This window comes from Odocoileus virginianus, chromosome 9 (genome assembly GCF_023699985.2).
Source record: "Odocoileus virginianus isolate 20LAN1187 ecotype Illinois chromosome 9, Ovbor_1.2, whole genome shotgun sequence".
NCBI lineage: Eukaryota > Metazoa > Chordata > Mammalia > Artiodactyla > Cervidae > Odocoileus > Odocoileus virginianus.
In genome coordinates, this window is record NC_069682.1 from 25880534 (window position 1) to 25899504 (window position 18971).

The window sequence follows — 18971 nt, forward strand, 5'->3', positions numbered from 1 at the left end:
TCCACAATGGATCATTTCTACTCGCACTATATGCTTTTCCATTCCCACCAATCGACTTCCTGAAGTCACTGGTGTGTGCTTGTCGGTGTATCGGTGTGTGTGCTCTGTCAAACATTTACGCCGAGGTTGCAGGCGATGGTCAACAGTGGCTAATAGTTAACATCCCAGGAGAGGCCAACTCAAAACCAACCATCAGGAACAGCCTTGGAACATGTGCACATGGTTTTTAGTTCATTACTCGACTCATCTGCTAAAGGAAAACATCCACACCTTTGGGGAGGGGACAAACGTGGGGAGGGTGGACGGTGGTCATTTTCTAATTGATTTGGTTTTGCACAGTCCATTCTGCAGTCCTGGGGGGAACTGCCATTCCCTAGTCATGGGACAACATTAATTGTAATGTGCCATTTTTCAGAGTCAAGCTACCTAAGATGCCCATTTAAACATTGACCTGATTTATATGAATTATTTCTTACCAACTGCATGTGTCCTTAGGGTAAATGAAAACTAGCAACTCTAAATGGGGTGAGTTTCCACCTTCTCTGCTCCTTTTTTTCTTTTTTTCATTTATTTTTACTAGTTGGAGGCTAATTACTTTACAATATTGTAGTGGGTTTTGTCATACATTGACATGAATCAGCCATGTATTTACATGTTCTTGACCATCTCCCAGTGAAGATATTAAAAACACTGAGAGCCAGAACATGATCAGTAAGAGGAAAAAGGATTGAAAAATAAGGTGGCCCAGACATCCTCCACTTTTGTAAAATCTGATGGGAAAGAGAGCTGCAGTATTCCTTCTCACCGTTTCTGTTTAATATTGAGTTCAAGAATCACAGCATTAGGCTTCCCTGATAACCTACTAGTTAAGAATCTGCCTATCAATGCAGGGGACATTGGTTCCATCCCTGGTCCGGGAAGATTCCACATGTTACGGAGCAACTAAGCCCGTGCGCAGCAACCACAGAAGACCATGTACCCTAGAGCCCATGCTCCACAGAGAAGACACCACAATAAGAAGCCTGTGCACTGCAACAAAGAGTAGCCCACGACTGCTGCAACTGGAGAAAGCCTGGGAGCAGCAACGAAGACCCAGCACAGCCAAAAATAAAAAATAAATCTTAAAAAAAAAAATCACCGCATAGTCTGTCCTCAGAGGAGTCAGTGCAGAGATCTAAATGGTGTTTATAAGACCCAATCTAGGACTGAGGAATGGGGGCCAGGGGAAGAGATCCTCCAACTGGGAAGAAAACTTTCCTACTAAGCAGTCTGCCCAATTGCCTGAGGTCTGTTTACAACACAAGGTTTACAAAGATGAAACCTTCCCTTCTGCATCCCTGGCCCTGCCAGGTGACTTTTACCTTTAAAATTCCCCTGAGATGGAGCAGAGCTCTAGGCTTCCTGCCCACACCACACATTTCCCACTGTGCCTCGAACCCCAAGAGCTGAGTCCCCATGGGGAGGAGTGGACAGATGTTTCCAGGCGTCCACTTCCCACAAAACATTCGAGAGATGACTCCACCTTCCACCTTTTCCTTATCTGGCTTTTCTTGAACAGAGGTGGCTTCTTTCAAGTGTTTCTGCTCAAGCAGAGCAGATTAACTGAAGAAGACCACAAAGAGAGCATGCGAAAACCTTGTGCTTTCTTGGGGCGCTGGGTTTTCCTTTGATGGAGGATGAATGAGAGAAGGATAGGGAGCAGAAGGCCCTTCAAGGAAGGGGTAGGGGTGCTTTCCCATCTGGCACCACCCACGGGCTGAACATGCGACATTCCTCTGTGTCTCCAGGCCTCCAAGAGCCATTGGGGTGGCGGATCTGCAGAGCAGGGCTGTCTGCTGAGCTAGTCTTCCTTGGGAATCCAAGGTGGTCTGGAGGGCACGGAGTCATTTTCTTTTGAGACTCACTGGTAAGAGGGAGATGCTGATAGGAGGGAAAGTGATGTCACGGAGTTCACAAGTCCTTTGGATATCTGTTTTTACTGTGTTGTTTTTTAGTCACTAAATTGTGTCTGATTGTGTCCAACTCTGCAATCCCATGGGCTGTAGCCCGCCAGGCTCCTCTGTACATGGAATTTCCCAGCCAAGAATACTGCAGTGGGTAGCCATTCCCTTCTCTAGAGGATTTTCCCAACCCAGGGATTGAATCCTGTCTGCTGTATTGGCAGGGGATTCTTTACCCCTGAGCCGCCAGGAAAGCAGTTACACTTTTTCTACTGATAAGGCATGCTGCTTTCTCTGATCTTTTGATACATGGTAGGCAAAGACAAAACGTGACTCTGCAAGGGTGTGTGTATGTATGTTCAGACAGGGCTGGGAAGATGATGCCACTTTCTCCCACTCAACAAGGTTTTATCCCCGGTGATTAAGTCGCTAAAGGAAGAGGCCTGAGGTCATTTATGAGCAGTCTCAGAGTTAACAATATCCTCAGAAAGATTTCTACTTTGAGGGTCTCCGAGTGTTCCAAAGAAAGAGCCCCATGAGACCCCCAAGTGGCAGGTGTTATGGACATTCTCCAAAAGTCCTGAAAGCTGGAGGAACTTGTCACGACTTCCTTGCTCCGGGGACCCTCGTGGTGGTCTTCAGACTCAACTGAGAATCTTAACAAAAAACATTCCTCCATGGTCAGGAATGAGAGAAATTCCAGCTTTCATGGAAGATTCATGAGAGAATTATAACAGAAAAGATGAGAAGCAACCACATGGTAGGTTGAGGAGATTTCCATGAGGACGACCTTTGCAAAGTTCAAGCAAAACAACCTGCAGGGTTGTCCAATAGTTTTCCTAGTAAATCTTCACCCATTGTAATAACCATCTTTCTTTGCACCCACAAAACGCCTGAAGAAGATGGTTTCCTGCCATCCTCTTTAAGACACTTTCTACTTTGGGACTTCGAATAAATACATCACTGGACCTCTTCGAGTTTCAGTTTTCTCATCAGTAGAATGAGGAGAACACTTTCTTTTCTATCTTTCTTTCTTCATTCCTTCCTTCTTTGGCCATGCCTTGCGACTTGTGGGAACTCAGTTCCCTGACCAGGGGTCAAACCTATGACCCCTGCAATGGGAGCCATAGGGAGTCCTAACCACTGGACCTCCAAGGAACTCCCAGGAGAACAACTTCTTTTTCAAGTACTGTACTGAGTCTGGTGAAGTGGAACTGTACAGGTGATTTGGACACTCTAAGACACACCACAAAGATCAAGTCTGTATTATTATTTTTTTTGTTCCCTGGCCTTTATGGATCATCTGAACTCCACAGAATCTCTGTTCTGTTCACAGTTTTGTTCATTTTTTTTTAGCATTTATGTTTTAGAATTTATTGGAATCTTTAAGAAGACTTTAAAAAAAAAAGAGGTGGGAAGCATTGTGCAAGTGTGTGTCTACACATGTCTATATGTTGGTCACCCCAGTGGGTCCTCACACCCACACTCAGCCTCGCTGTGCCCCGTGACGGCCCCGTCTCATTGCACAACCCGCAGTGGCTACAGGAAGGTGCCCCCAGGCAGTGAGGGGCTGGGGTGCAGGATGAGACTGACGTGGTCTTGCACAATTCCTCTTTCTGAGCCCTTTGCCAGGTTTTCATCCATCAAGTCACTTCATGTTTGTCTGCGGCACTCGCACTTGGCGGCCTAGGGATTCCTCCCAGTGTCCACGGTATACACTGCATTTCATGATCTTGAGGACTCTCTCCTATGGAGATCACAGGCACAGCCCAGATGATCAGTCTGCGTGAGTTTCTTTCTAGAGAACTGAAGAGGGAAGTCCCTCTCTGTCTTCTTTCCCTTCCTCTCTCTGTCATGTGAGCACACACACCAAGCCGGCATGCATCCATCTAAGAGATAAGGACTGGGATTCTGTGAGTCTGAGATGAATGTTTACATTGGTTCCTTTAACCTGTGTGACTTGATTCTGGGCTTTTGTTTCTCTCATCTTCAGAAGAGATATTATCTGCTCATTAGCAAACCTCCTGGAAGATTTTAGATAAAGACTGCTTATTTCAATTTCAGTAAGAAGATGGTACTTAGATCCAAGTAGCAAATATGGACCAGGGATGACTGTTCATACTTTAATCATATGTTCTCAGTTCAATGGGACATCTCAGCACAGAAGGCTGGACAAGACCCCCAGCACAAAGGAAGGATTTTAACTTTTTTTTTTTTTTTTTTACACTCTCTTCTCAATGGAGACATGTAGGCTCCAAACTTGCTAATTCCCTGAGCGTTGACTATGCACCTGGTTCAGTGATATGTCAAGAGAAAGTGATTATCAAAATGTACTTAGAAAAATGCTAGTGCCAACTTTTTCCATCAACCCAACAAGACATATTTCTGTGCATCTTCAGATGGTGACCAGGGGTCCTGCCTCTTTGGTTATACTATTTGACAAGATACATTTTGAGATCAAGCGTTTAAATGTGATGGGTGGATTTATTTAAAGAGTGGATGATCATCCCCTTCAGTTTAAACGTGAGATTCATAACAAGGCAGCTAGTCATCTTGACCAGTCCCTTACTTCACCCAACTTAAATCATCTGAGGATCAGATAACTCCTCCGAGGGACTGAATAGCAGTGTAAGGTCCTTCAGCATGTGAGCCTCTCTTCCTGTCTCTTGGAAGGTATACCACTGAAGACACCTAGAGGCTGGACTGCAGAGTTCTCTATTTCCTTATAACTTTAAGATCTACCATCTAAGGGAACCCTTCTTCCTAAAAATTGAAAAAAACACTTGGCATTTTATGACCTAGAAATTGTTGTCTTGCAAAGCTTTTGAAAATTATTGCAGCAACTAATTTTTGACAGAAATCTCACTTTGCCAGTGGAGAATTCCAAGCAGGCAGGATTCCATCCTGAAAGTGGGGAAAGTGCTGGGATTAGAGTCCATGTCCACCCCATCGCTCCCTCTAGCATGACAAGTCCACTGTCCCCTGGCCAGACTAACTGATGGGCCTCTCCAGTTGACAGAGGAAGCCATATCCCAGGAGAGAGACGGCCAGATGGAAAGCCTGGCAGGAGGAGCTCTGGTTTCCTGTGTCGCTTCCTAGGAAACACACATCATCCCAGGCCCACTTCCCATGTGAGTTTTCCTAAGGACCAGACACACATTTCTGAATGAGTTTTATCCATCCCTGACCATAAATTTCCTTTCCATCATCCACCTGAAACAAAACCAAGTTGAAAAACAACAGAAACACTGTTGGAGCAAAATGGCCACATGGGCCATCAGTGACCCCTTTCTAAACCTCCTCCTGCTCCACTTAAAGCCAATACTTCCAGCCCTGGTCACTGTTGGCCAGATTCTAACATTCTGCATCTTGGACAGATTATGACTGTTATTTCCTGCTCTTTTGGTAGAAAATAGGGGGACTGAAAAGAAAGGAGAAGTGAGAGAGGATCCACTGTAGTTATGTTTTCTGCCTCCTGGTGAAGGAAGAGTGGAGGGCAGGAGCTGGCATTCGTGGCTTGGGGCAAATGACAAGATAAATAAACAAAACACCTTCCTTCACTTTTGTGCTGTTGAAGAGATCAGAGCTTGGTTTTCTGCAGAAGATGATACATAGGAAGCTGGGATGAAGTGGGCAGAGAGATCAGGGATTAAAAAAGAGGTCTACACCCCAGTGGAGGCCACTGCCTCCCCCAGATGCTACAGTGGGAGCTGACATCCCAGGGGTGAAGTAAGGCAATGAAGAGTCACAAGAAAAGACCCCAAGCACTGATACTTGTGGTTCCCGCTGAAAGAACGAGCTTGCCACAGGACACAGACACAGGGGCCCATCTCCACCTGGGCACTGGGAGCTTTTGAGGGTCTCACTCTTAGTTATAGATGGAAAGCCTCCTACATAAAAGGCAGAGCGCATGCTTGCTCTGTCACTTCAGTCACGTCTGACTCTTTGCAATCTCATGGACTGTAGCCTGCCAGGCTCCTCTGTCCATGGGATTCTCCAGGCAAGAATACTGGACTGGGTTGTCATGCCCTCCTCCAGGTGATTTTCCTGACCCAGGGATCGAACCGGTGTCTCTTATGTCTCCTGCATTGGCAGGTGAATTCTTTACCACTAGTGCCTCTTGGGAAGCCCACATAAAAGATAGAGGCCAAAATAAATCAAGAGCAAACAAAAAGAACTGAAAAGAAACAGAATGTGCATGATAATTAATATTACTGGAGAGATAAGGGGATATTCGGTTCAAAGACAATAACAGGATTATATGTATCTAAAGAAAAATCAGTTAATATGAAGGAAGTCTGAGAAATTCAAAGCATGATAGCAAAGGTTAATAGAGGAAATTAAAGATAACATTGAGGAAAATCTTCTAGAAAGTAGAACAAAATGACAAAGAAGGAAAATAGGAGAAATGAGATGTCAAAGCAGGAGGTCGTACCCAGCTTCTGATTAATGGGGGTTCCAGAAGGAGGGCAGAGAGGAAACAGAGAGACATCATACAAGAAATAATACGAAAAACCTGCCAGAAATGAAGAGGAATATGAATCTCCAGACTAAAAGTGTCCATCTACACAACATAGCGGGTTTACTAAGACCTACTTCAAGGCACACCATCCTGCAATTTCAGATAAAGGGGAATAGAAGGAAATCCTAACAGATCCCATGGAGGTCATGGTGGGGGTAGTCCACTTACAGTGTCTACTTACAGACACAAACTTCCCCAGAGCAACTCTTGAAGACTCTGAGGCAACACCTGTGATATACTGAGAGAGGTCATTCTGTATTTTCACATCCAGTCAAACTATGAAATCAGATGTGAAGGTAAAACAAAGACTTTTTCAGGTGTGCAAGGACCCCAACATTTTACTTCCCATACACGTTTTCCCTGGATCAGTGCAGGACGTTCTCCAGTGAAACAAAAGTGTAAAAACACAGGAAGACTTGGGACCCAGGAAGCAAAGTACCTACTCCAGAGCTGGGGTGAAGGAAAGATGGACAGAAACAAGGACATCCTGGGCTGAAGGCTGCAAACAAGGCTACATTCAGACAGGAGCAGAAGGACAGAGCGCTCCAAAAGGGAGGTCCCAAGAAGAACAACAAAGGCAACAACAAACAACCCAGCCAAAGAGAGGAACAGATGAATTACCTGATGTGTATGGAAATTAATGTCGGTAGACATTTGAAAATCTGTAGGAGCTTTTAGGAAAAAAAAGATGGATGTATAGAAACTAAAGCAAGTAATGGCAAAATGGTTATTACCTTTAAGTAAAATAACTGGTTGTCTAAAAAGGAATCGAAACCCTAGGATGCTACTTGGGTTAGTCATAATAACGGTAATGCTGATGGGTACGCCTTTTGCCTAGGATTGTGGTATCACCACCCTGGGAGAAATGGGAAGGAGAAAGTATGGGTGGGTACATAGGAGACCTCAGTCCTCACCTATATAAAAAATGGATAAATCAAGGAATAAGACCCTGTCCCAATTATTTAGAAGCAGAGAGAGGCAAATACCAGAAGAAACAGCTAAAATTGTTGGAAGTGGTGGGGGGGAGGGCTCTTTTTCATAAACAGCCTCTTGACTTTTAAACTATATCATATATTACTTAGATAAGCATAAACGTTAATGTGTTAAAAGTGGATGAAGGACTTCCCTGATGGTCCAGTGGCTAAGAGTCTGTGCTCCCAACGCAGGAGGTCCTGGTTCAATCCCTCGTCAGGGAACTAGATCCTGCAAGCTACAACTAAGATCTGGCCCAGCCAAACAAATAAATATTTTAAAAAATAATAATCTGTTTTTTTTAAAGTGAATGAAATAAGTTGGAGGAAGCAGGAATGGACAGCTTATTGTATCTGAACAACGTAGATTTCGATTCTAGTACATTGTAGGAATTGCTTCCCAAGCCACAGGGAGGGTGCTGGGTCAGCCAGTATCAGCATCACTCACCAGTGATGTGTCTGGCCCTGCTCTCAGGCTCCTCAAGTCGCAAGAGGGCAGTGTGGGCGGCATACAGAAGACAGCAGCCAAGATGAACTTGGATCTGATTCCAAGGGAGCAATTCTACCTCAATGGTAGCTAATAATGTGCCTGGTGGGGTGCTGGCCACATTCACATCTATCTTGCTTAATCTTCCCAAGAAGCTGGTGGGTTTGGGTTTTTTAATATTGTTGTTCAACTTAAGAGGAAAATGAAGCTCAGAGACATCACAGAAGGTGTCCACATTTATTGCAGTTGCGCAGAGGTAGGAAGGAACCCAGGAATCCAAATCCCTAATCAGAATCACTCTGCTCCAGAGCCTTCTGCCATCTTTGCATATTTACAGTGGTGCCAAACCTGTTCTACCACTTCAGGTTCCTTGTCTTTGATTAAGTTATTAACTCTCTCCAGCACCACTTTCCTCCGTCAGTAAACTCGATGATTCCATCTCACTTGTGAGTCTCACATAACGTAATATATGTGAAAGAAATGTTTAAATGAAACAAATGAATTTATTTACAAAACAGAAAGGACTTAAAGATATAGAAAACCCACTTACAGTTACCAAAGAGGAAATGTGGGGGTGGAGGGATAAAGCAGGAGCTTGGGATAAACACATGCACACCGTTATGCATAGAGATAAAGCCTGAATACTCATTGGGAGGACTGATGCTGAAGCTCCAATACTTTGGCCACCTTATGTGAAGAGCCAACTCATTGAAAAAGACCCTGATGCTGGGAAAGATTGAGGGCAGGAGAGGAAGGGGGCGACGGGATGAGATGGTTGTATGGCATCACCAACTCAATGGACGTGAGTTTGAACAAACTCTGGGAGATAGTGAAGGGAAGCCTGGTATGCTGCAGTCCCTGGGGTCACAAAGAATCTGACATAACTGAGCAACTGAACAACAGCAATCACTATGATATGTAAGACAGATGACCAACAAGGATGTACTGTGTAGCACAGGGAACTCTACTCAATATTCTGGGATAACCTATATGAGAAAAGAACCTAAAAAAGAATGAATATATATATAACTGAATCATTTTGCTGTATATCTGAAAATAACAGCACTGTAACTATACTCCAATAAAATTAGAAGAAAAATTGTATATGCTGTCAATTATGCAAATAAAAATATTCTTTTTGATGATGAGAGACAGGTGGCCTTTTGACGTGATTCTGTCTCCTTTGTCACCATCAGAAAAGCCATCTCCGGCTCACTGGCAGGACTCACTACGCTCCAGGACAGATGCTGAGAAGAGAGAGCGGGGGCTCTAGAAGGGCACTCAGGTCTGCAGGCAGGCTGATGCTATGCACATCCTGGACCCTATATGTAACTTGTTCCAAATGTATCACCTCCTCCACTTGGGGAACTTATAATATTTAGTTCTGGGAATTTCTTTTTATTTCCCATTAATCCCAGAAACCTCTGTGATCATGATTCAGAAACACCGAAGTCATCACCTTCAGCTCAGCATCTGTGACTAGACTGAACTGAACAACTCTGAGAGAAACCATGTTTGCTCCCTTAACCCAGGGGCCTGGATAAAAACAATCTGGGGGCAACTTTTCACTTGCCAGGGTTGATGGCGATCTCATACCAGTAGCAACTTTCTAAGCATCTACTGCCCAAGTCTGCCCCCTTGTGGACAAGTCCTCACTGTTTATTTCTTTCGAACTGCTTTCACATGGACTAAGCAAAGGCCATCAGTCACTTGCTACCTATGAGATAAATAAGGCTGGTAATATTTTCACTTTATAGTGAGAAAATGAGGTTTAGATAGAGAAAGAAAACCACAAATCCCTAGAACGACATTTAGCATCTTTGTGCTGCCATTTAGCAAAATACCCAAATACTCTACTCAGAGTACCTTGAGCTTGAGCTCAGGTTAAGTCCTGATTCAGCAACTGTCAGCAAGTGAGGTTCTTTCACAGGTTGAATTTGATCACTACCATAGCCTCCAGGATTCTGAACACTTGCATTTGGTGGAACTATTTTGTGCAGTGAGGTGCTGAAATCATTCTAGAAGGAAAAGTGATGGCTAATAGACCATGTCAAGTCTCATGTGTGCTTTGACGTGTGGTGGGTTGCTGCAGTCCCTCAAAGCTGGGTTTAGTTAAGCAAGAAAAGTATAGGCAGCAGGATGGGAACTCCTTTGAACATAGCCATTGACCATGTCACAACAGGTGTACCTGGCTTTGAAGTTCTCTGTGGAGGGTTTGATGGCAAGGGCACAGTGCAGCCCAAAGGCTGAGCTCTGCGATCCTGAGTCAGGCTGCCAGCATCAGCCATTCAGTCGATATGCAACCCTGGTGAATCTCATAACTAACCTGTGTCTCAGCTGCCTCACAGAGAAAGCTAGGATAAAGAACAGTGTTCACTTCAGAGATGGTGCAAAGTTTCAGCCACATAACTTACAGAGAGCACTCAGCGCCAAGCCCACCACGGTGCCACGGGAGTAGGTATCAGCAATCCCTCTCCCTGGCCGTTAATTAGGTGGCCTAAGGCTGCACTCATGAGACAGAAGGAGGTTTGCCGGCGGTTGCAGAGTGGGTCTTTACTTTAAATACATTGTCCTAGTTACGGTTCTCAACCCTAGGATGGAGTGTGTCCTCAAAATTTTCTGTGGGCATTTTGGGTTATCCAGTGAAAGGAAACACTACAAGAATATGGGGAATTGGATGCAAGACACTGTCCCACTCAATTAAGAACTGTCCCATGAAGAGATGTGGCCCTAAAGAAGATGTACAAATGGCCAGGGAGCACACGAGATGATGCTCAACATCGCTATCATCAGGGAAATGCAAATCAAAGCCACAGGAGAAACCGCCTAAAACCACTAGGATGGTTCTTTGTTTTTTTTTTTTGAAAACCCAGAAAATAAGTGTTGGTGAGGATGTGCAAATTTGGAATCTTTATGTGCTGTTGGTGGGAATATAAAATGATGCAGTCTTTATGGAAAGCAGTAAGGCAGGTCCTAAAAAACTGAAAAACAGAATTACCACATGATTGAGCAATTCCACTTCTGGGTATTCACCCCAAACAACTGAAAGCAGGGATATGAATATAAACTTATAAATCTATGTTTTTCCAGTAGTCACATAACGGATGTGAGAGGTGAACCTTAAAGGAGGCTGAAGAATTGATGCTTTTGAGTTGTGGTGTTGGAGAAGGCTCTTGAGAGTCCCTTGGACATCTAGGAGATCACACCAGCCAATCCTAAAGGGAATCAACTCTGAATATTCACTGGAAGGACTGCTGCTGAAGCTGAAGCTCCAATACTTTGGCTACCTGATATGAACCGTCGACTTACTGAAAAAGACCCTGATGCCGGGAAAGACTGAGGGCAAGAGGAGAAGGGGGTGACACTTTGGCTACCTGATATGAAGCGTCGACTTACTGAAAAAGACCCTGATGCTGGGAAAGACTGAGGGCAAGAGGAGAAGGGGGTGACACTTTGGCTACCTGATATGAAGCTTCAACTTACTGAAAAAGACCCTGATGCTGGGAAAGACTGAGGGCAAGAGGAGAAGGGGGTGACACTTTGGCTACCTGATATGAAGAGTCGACTTACTGAAAAAGACCCTGATGCTGGGAAAGACTGAGGGCAAGAGGAGAAGGGGGTGACAGAGGATAAGATGGTTGGATGGTATCATTGGCTCAATGGATGTGAGTTAGGGCAAACTCCAGGAGATAATGAAGGACAGGGAAGCCTGGGATGCTGCAGTCTGTGGGGTTGCAGAGTCGGAGACGACTGAGTGACTGAACAACAATGTTCACAGCAGCATTACTCCTAACAACCAAAAAGTGAAAGTAATGCAAGTATCCACTGATGGATGGATGAATAAACAAAAGGTGGAAAATGCATACAATGGAATATTAGCTGTAAAAAGGAAGGAAATTCTGACACATGATACAATATGGATGAACCTTGAGGACATTATGCTAAGTGAAATAAACCCGACACAGAAGGTCAAATATTGCAGGAGTCCCCTTATGTGATTTCTCTGTAATCAAATACAGAGAAATAGAAAGGATGGAAGTTGCCAGAGAATAGGGAGTTATTGTTTAAGGGATACAGAGCTTCAGTTTAGTAAGATGAGGAATTCTGTGGCTAGATGGCAAGAGTGGTTGCACAAGGTAAACATGTGATACCTGTTAGGTGCTAATATACACTTATCAGTGGGTACCATGGTAAATTTTATCACAGTTAAAAAAATGTCCCACTGCCACAGAGAACAGTGGTTGATAAGAGGGTTGGGGTGGGGAGGGATGGATTGGGAGCTTGGGATTAGCAGATGCAAGCTACTATATACAGAATGGAAAAACAAGAGCCCTTACTGCACAGTGCAGGGAATGATATTCAATATTCCGGGACAAACCACAATGGGAAAGAATACAAAAATGAATGAATATATGTATAAATGAATCACTTTGTTGTACAGCAAAGACACTGTAAATCAACTTCTTGTTCTTTTTCCATCACTAAGTTGTGTCCAACTCTTTGCGACCCCACGAACTGCAGTATGCCAGGCTTCCCTGTCCTCCACTAAATCAGCTAGACTTCAATAAATAAATTTAAAAAGTTGTCCCACCCAAAGTACCAATAGCATCCTTTTGAAAGATACTTCCAGAATATCCAAAAATGATCAAATATACATGCATTTGGTTATAAGAGGCTCATTTATCCTTATGAGACCTAGTGCATTTGTCACACTAGTCTGGGTTTCCCTTTTTAGGTCATAGTTGCCAAGTTAAGGAGACTCCTAATCAAGTTAAGAAACACCTCCAAGGAGCCATAACATGGTTACAGGATTGGAAGGAGTCATGTTATAAACACTTGACAGCTTTAGCTCCTTGGAGTTCTCATTTATTTATAGCCATTAATTTAGAAATTACTTCTACTAATCAATAGAAGTAGTGGATGCAATGCAGGAGACCGGAGTTCAATCCCTGGGACAGGAAGATCCCCTAGAGAAGGAAACAGCAGCCCACTCCAATATTCTCGCCTGGAGAATCCACTGGACAGAGGAGCCTGTGGGGGCTATAGTCCATGGGGTCGCAGAGTCGGACATGACTGAGTGACTAACACACTTTCTACTAATCAATAGCATTGCATTAAGGGCAGCAAGCTGGGATTCCCAGCTACAAAGGAGACTTTCAGATTTCAACGGAAAACTCCAAACAGGAAGAAGTAGTTCTTACCTTGTAGATACAGGACTTGGCATTCAGGAAGAAAAGCTCGATGGTGGCATTGTCCTTCAGGTATGAGATGCTCTCAATATAGAACCTGCAAGAGAACAGCTGCCAATGAACCATAGACACACTGACCGATGAGGCAGAAAATCAAGTTGTCTGAGTTACACGATCTGACTGCAGGATGAGGACTTCCAACCCAACGGGAACAAAAGAAAAAGTCATCAATTCCTTAGTGCTTTTCAAGTTTTATTTATAGTGGATTAGGACCATCAAGACTGACAGCCCTTTCCATAGCTAGGAGCCAGGTTTGCCATCAGCCTCCAGGAGTAAACTTGAACTTGACCATTTACTTCTATTTTCCTTACCTGTTCCCAATTTTTTTTTTACAATGTCACTTGCTTCCATCACATTACTTTCTGTCCTAATCACTGTTAAGTTGGAGTTTTAAAAGATAATTTCTTTTGCTTAGTCGAATAAAGGGCCTTATTCTTCTTTGAAATGATTACGACAGATCTTCTGAAGACAGCAAGGTGGGGTTTGACATCTCAACATCCAGAAGGCTGGGGCCGGTGTTCTTAACACTGTGATATTCATGAACATGAAGCCAAATGAAAATTGGATTCTTATGCAGATGAAGCTTATGGGGTTTTTTTCAAGATGACACATGCTGAAATTATTTAAGTTTGCATTCAATAAGTCTTTACAAGTTGATTCTGGAGTTTATTCAATTCCCTAATTAGATAAGGCACTTGTACTTGTCTCAGGATCAGCTATACTGAGGGAGCCGGGATGACAGGGGAGAAGGAAATGATTGGCATGCAGAGCCTTGGAGGGGAGGAGGTTCTGAGTAAGGGGTGACAACTCCCGGTGGGGGGCGCTTGTGGAAAATGAAATGAGAAAAAAACAAGTGCTGTGGTCTTTCAGAACAGTGTTAAGATGTGATGGAAGGAGTCATGGGGAGGAAGCCAAGAGCCCAGTAATCTGCGCCCAGGGTTGTGTGATTCAGGACAAGTCATGCTGGGCTTCTGCTTGCCAGACTATAAAGGATAGCAGGACACTGTCAGCAGTTCCCCACCTAAAATGTCTGCTGCTTTCAAGTACTGGATAATTCAGATTAAGAGCTTCCTGGTGGCTCAGTGGTAAAGAATCTGCTTGCATGCAGATCCCTGGGCTGGGAAAATCTACTGGAGCAGGAAATGGCAACCCACTCCAGCATTCTTGCCTGGAGAATTCTATGGACAGAGGAGGTGATGAGCTACAGTCCATGGGGTTGCAAGAGTCAGAAATGACTTCGAGACTAAACAACAAGAAAAACAGCAAAACCAACACACCAACGTTGCATAACGCAGACAACACGTTTGTGTAGGCTAGGGCAAGTCCATGGCATCCCACCTTGCAACCTCTGGTCTACAGCTAAGTAAACAACATCTTTGACCATTTCGCAGATATGCACAGAGGCTGTTGTGATGAATACAACACAGATTCAGTTAAATTTGTGAGTAACTCCAGAGTAACTTCAGATATTAGTAGATATTTTCAATCCACAATATTAGTCCTACAATTACCATCATGAAAGGTCTATAAAATTTTTGGAAATTACAATACTATCTTCATTTGTGCAAGCCTGGGAATGAACAGGCTGGCTGATTACACCTTTCCCCTACTGAAAAAACAAAGCACTTGCCTCCTGCTTTTGGACCAAGCGTTTTAGGTCATGAAGGTCTCCATAAAGGGTCTGTAGCAATCTCAGAGAAACTGGAAAGCTGAGCCCCTTTCACTCTCCTAATAACAAAGACTTTAAATGCGGTAGCAAATTCTACTTCTCAAAACAAAACACAGTTGTCTCTCTGTATTGGCAGGGGATTGGTTCCAGGATCCCATCCCCAAGGATATCCCTTGGATGCTCAAGTCTCTGATATAAAATGGTGCAGTACAGTCAGTATATATCCCAGGGTTTTACATCTGATCCATGCATCTGGAGAGCTGACTGCAAGTTAAATGTGATGTCATTTAAAAGTCTCCATCCCTTGTAAAAGGTTCTTGGCAATGGGTAGTCAGAATAGCAAAATCAGAAGGAAAGAAGGCAGACAGATGGAAGGGAAGGGAAAGGAAGGCAGGTGGGGGAGGGGAGGGTGCTCAGGGCTCTGAGGCAGGGGGCTAGGGGAGAGCAAAGCCAGATTAGCTGGGAGACTTGGGGTACTGTGCTTAGTCGCTCAGTGGTTCCGACTCTTTGCGACAGACCACATGGACTGTAGCCCGCCAGGCTCCTCTGTCCATGGGATTCTCTAGGCAAGAACACTAGAGGGGGTTGCCATGTCCTCTTCCAAGGGATCTCCCCAACCCAGGAGTCGAACTGGGGTCTCCTGCATTGCAGGTGGATTCTTTACCAGCTGAGCTCCTAGGGAAGCCCAGAGACCTGCAAGCGTGGCCTATTACAAATCAATTCTGCCTCTATACCTGTGTCCAAGCTATTCCTCTCATCCCCAGAACAATCCTGCTGCAGATCCCAGCTCACTCCTGCTCCCTTCTGCCTTGCTCAGTCATGACATGTTTTCACTGACTCTGAGGACAGTCCCCACAGAGGATCTCCTCTCCTGGACTCCGGTGACACCCTCTGCTTATTGTGGCCCCTGGTCCCATGATTCCCTGTTCCCTGAGAGGCCTTCTCACTAGGCTGCTGACTCCTTAAGGGCTGGGACCCAATCTCATTCATTTTTGCATTTCCAGCACTAGTCCAGGACCTGGCACCAACATGTACAATTTTTTAAAAATTTATTTCTTTATACATTCTTTTTTAAAAAATTCTTTTCCATTATAGCTTATCACAGGACATTGAATATAGTTCCCTGTGCTATACAGTAGGACCTTGCTGTTTATCCATTCTAAATGTAACAATTTATATCTGGGATTCCCTGGTAGCTCAGATGGTAAAGAATCTACCTATAATGCAGGAGACCCAGGTTTGATTCCTGGGTTGGGAAGATCCCCAGGAGAAGGGGACGGTTACCCACTTCAGCATTCCTTTTTTTATATATAATTTAAAAAATTTCTGGCTGTGCTGGGTCTTCGCTGCTGCATGAGCTTTACTCTAGTTGCAAGAGCAGGAGCAACTCTCTAGTTGCAGCACGCAAGCTCCTCGTTGCACTGGCTTCTCTTGTTGTGGAGCAGGGGCTCTGGGGTGCGAGAGCTTCAGGAGTTGCTGCACCGCATGGGCCCAGCAGTTGTAGCTCCTGCGCTCTGCACAGGCTCAGCAGTTCTGACACACTGGCTGAGTTACTCTGCAGCATAAGGGATCTTCCCAGATCAGGGATCGAACCTGTGCCTCCTACACTGAGCCACCAGGGAAACCCTACTCCAGCATTCTTGCCTGGAGAATTCCACAGACAGAGGAGTCTGGCGGGGTACCAAACCCCAAGTCCAGTCCATCCCTCTCCCTCCCTCCCTGCCCCTTGGCAAACACAAGTCTGTCCTCTGTATCTTGTGAGTCTGTTTCTGTTTCATAGATAATCTCCTTTTGTGTCATAGCTTAGATTTCACATAAAAGTGATATCATATGGGACTTGTCTTCCTTTTTCTGAATTACTTCACATACTATGATAAGCTCTAGTTTCATCCATATTGCTGCAAACGGCATTATTTTGTTCTTTTTTATGGCTGAATAGTATTCCACTGCATATATAACATGTAAGTTTCTATGAGTGAAAAACTCTGATTTTCAACTGTTCTCCTCTCTATACGCCACTGTTGGGAGTTCTTACTCTACAGTGAAATGAGTTACAAAGACATGCAGGAGGGAGAAAAACAATAAATGCTTTCCCAGACCTTTTATAATGATTAGGGGTCCTCACACTCCACACTCCACACCCAGCCCCAGCCCCTCTGCCCCTTCTCTCAGTGTGAACGTACAAAGCTGTTCACAGAGACATGCTGATGACTTTGAATCCTAGAGCCAGGAGAATAGCAGAGGCTTCTGGAATTTGCCAGTGAGTGACCTTAGTTCTGTAATAATTTTGAACCTAAAGATGTTGGGTCTGAAATAACTTGATTTTCAAAACAATGCCTTATGTCTCGATCCCATTCATTTTAATGCTGGACAATTAAGGAGTGAAGACATTCTGTCCCACCCCCTCCCAATTTTTTCTTCAATAGCATATTAAGCAAAAACATTACAATTCCCTTTCCAGCTCTCTAATAATGGGGAATGAAATTAGATAGCAAATTCTATGCCTTTTGAGGTAGTATTTGTTCTCTGGCTTCACAAGAGACAGGAAGGTGGAGGAAATAACTATATTCTGAGATGGAGGGGAAAAAAAATCATTTCCTTTTTGACAGAAACTGGAAAGCAGTTTCCTGTTAACCTTTATCACCAAGAAACAGCCTGGGAAACCCAGTGAGTTCCAGGGCTGTCATATTATTCTTCTGTAATCCTGGATATTTAATTCATCCTGAACTTTCCATCTGTGCTAGGGAGCTGGTGAGTCAAAAGTGCCCAGAGGAAAGCAGACCTCAGACATCTCAATCCCATGCCCAGGCCCAGCACAAACTTGGGAAGAAGAACTTCTAGGTAAATGGGAAAGGCTGACAGTGTCTGTTCAAAGTGGAGATCCCAGTTCTGTTCTTTTGGGTTTCCCTGGTGGCTCAGATGGTGAAGAATCTGCCTGCAATGCAGGAGACCCGGGTTTGATCCCGGGGTCGGGAAGATCCCCTGGAGAAGGGAATGGCTAACAATTCCGGTATTCTTGCCTGGAAAATCCCATGGACAGAGAAGCCTGGCGAGCTACAGTCCATGGGGTGGCAAAGAGTTGGGCACGGCTGAACGACTAACACTTATCTGCTCTTCTGGTTTTTCCTGAGAGCCTTGTCAAAGGTCCTCCTTTGAGGCACTAGATGGCGATATTGCATTTGCTTACCTACCAGTGCGGAATGTCAGAGTGGGTTCACACAAAAAAATTCCAGCTCTCTGGGTAAACCTAAGGATATGGATGATGTCTCTCATATTCAGAGGGTCTGTGTGGATGATTCCAAGTCTGATTCTGTATTAACAGAGGGGTCTGGATGCTTTGACATCTGGGGTCTTGCCTACCCTGCGGGCAATCCAAAGCCTACCACCTTCTTCGCCTGCCCCAGGGGAATTTCACACTCCAGGCTGCTAGTCACCTCCCTTAATTATCTCAGAGCTAAGAACTAGTTAACTTGGGAGAGTCCACATAGCCCCAGAAGCTGCTGAAGTTACTCAAACTAGCCCGTCCTAAGCCTGCTTACCGCGCCTGATCGATTCCTGCAGAAACCACAGTAAAGGCTCTTGCCCACAGGTCCCTCACTCCCTCTGCTTCCTGGTTCAGCCTGGTGCTTCCCCATGCGCTTTACTCTGCTGGGAACCCTCTCCTCTTGGGAACCGACTAGCAATCTCTCTTTTCAATGTTAGTCATATCCTTATCTGTTGGCCCCAAGTTACCTGAATAATAAAAAGGCCTATACTCTAAAACAAGTTCTTCATGGGAACTTCCCTGGTGGTTCCAATGCAGGGATGCAGGTTTGACCCCTGGTTGGAAACCTAAGATCCCACATGCTTTGGGGGCAACTAAACCAGTGTACCACAACTAGAGAAACCCACATGCCATAACAAAGATCCCACATGCTGCAACTAAGACCCAATGCAGGCAAATAAATAAATTTTTTTTTTTTTAAAAAACACCTAAGCTGATTCTTCAGCACATTTAATAGGGCTGAATCTTTTTCCTCATTCTCCCATGCTGTGCAGCTTGTGACATCTTAGTTTCCTGACCAGGGACTGAACCCAGGCCCAGGGCAGTGAAAGCACCAAGTCCTAACCACTGGACTGCCAGGGAATTCCCA

The 18971-nt window shown here is 44.5% G+C and overlaps 1 protein-coding gene across 9 annotated transcripts in view; it reads right to left on the minus strand.

The window, feature by feature from the left end:
* Positions 1 to 18971, minus strand: part of FRMD4A (FERM domain containing 4A) — a 683539-nt gene that overhangs the window by 133692 nt on the left and 530876 nt on the right. For all 9 annotated transcript variants that reach the window (XM_020881295.2, XM_020881294.2, XM_020881296.2 and 6 more), the window contains one exon: positions 13122 to 13206. In XM_020881295.2, coding sequence (XP_020736954.2) covers positions 13122 to 13206 — 85 coding nt within the window. The remainder of the gene's footprint in view (positions 1 to 13121; positions 13207 to 18971) is intronic.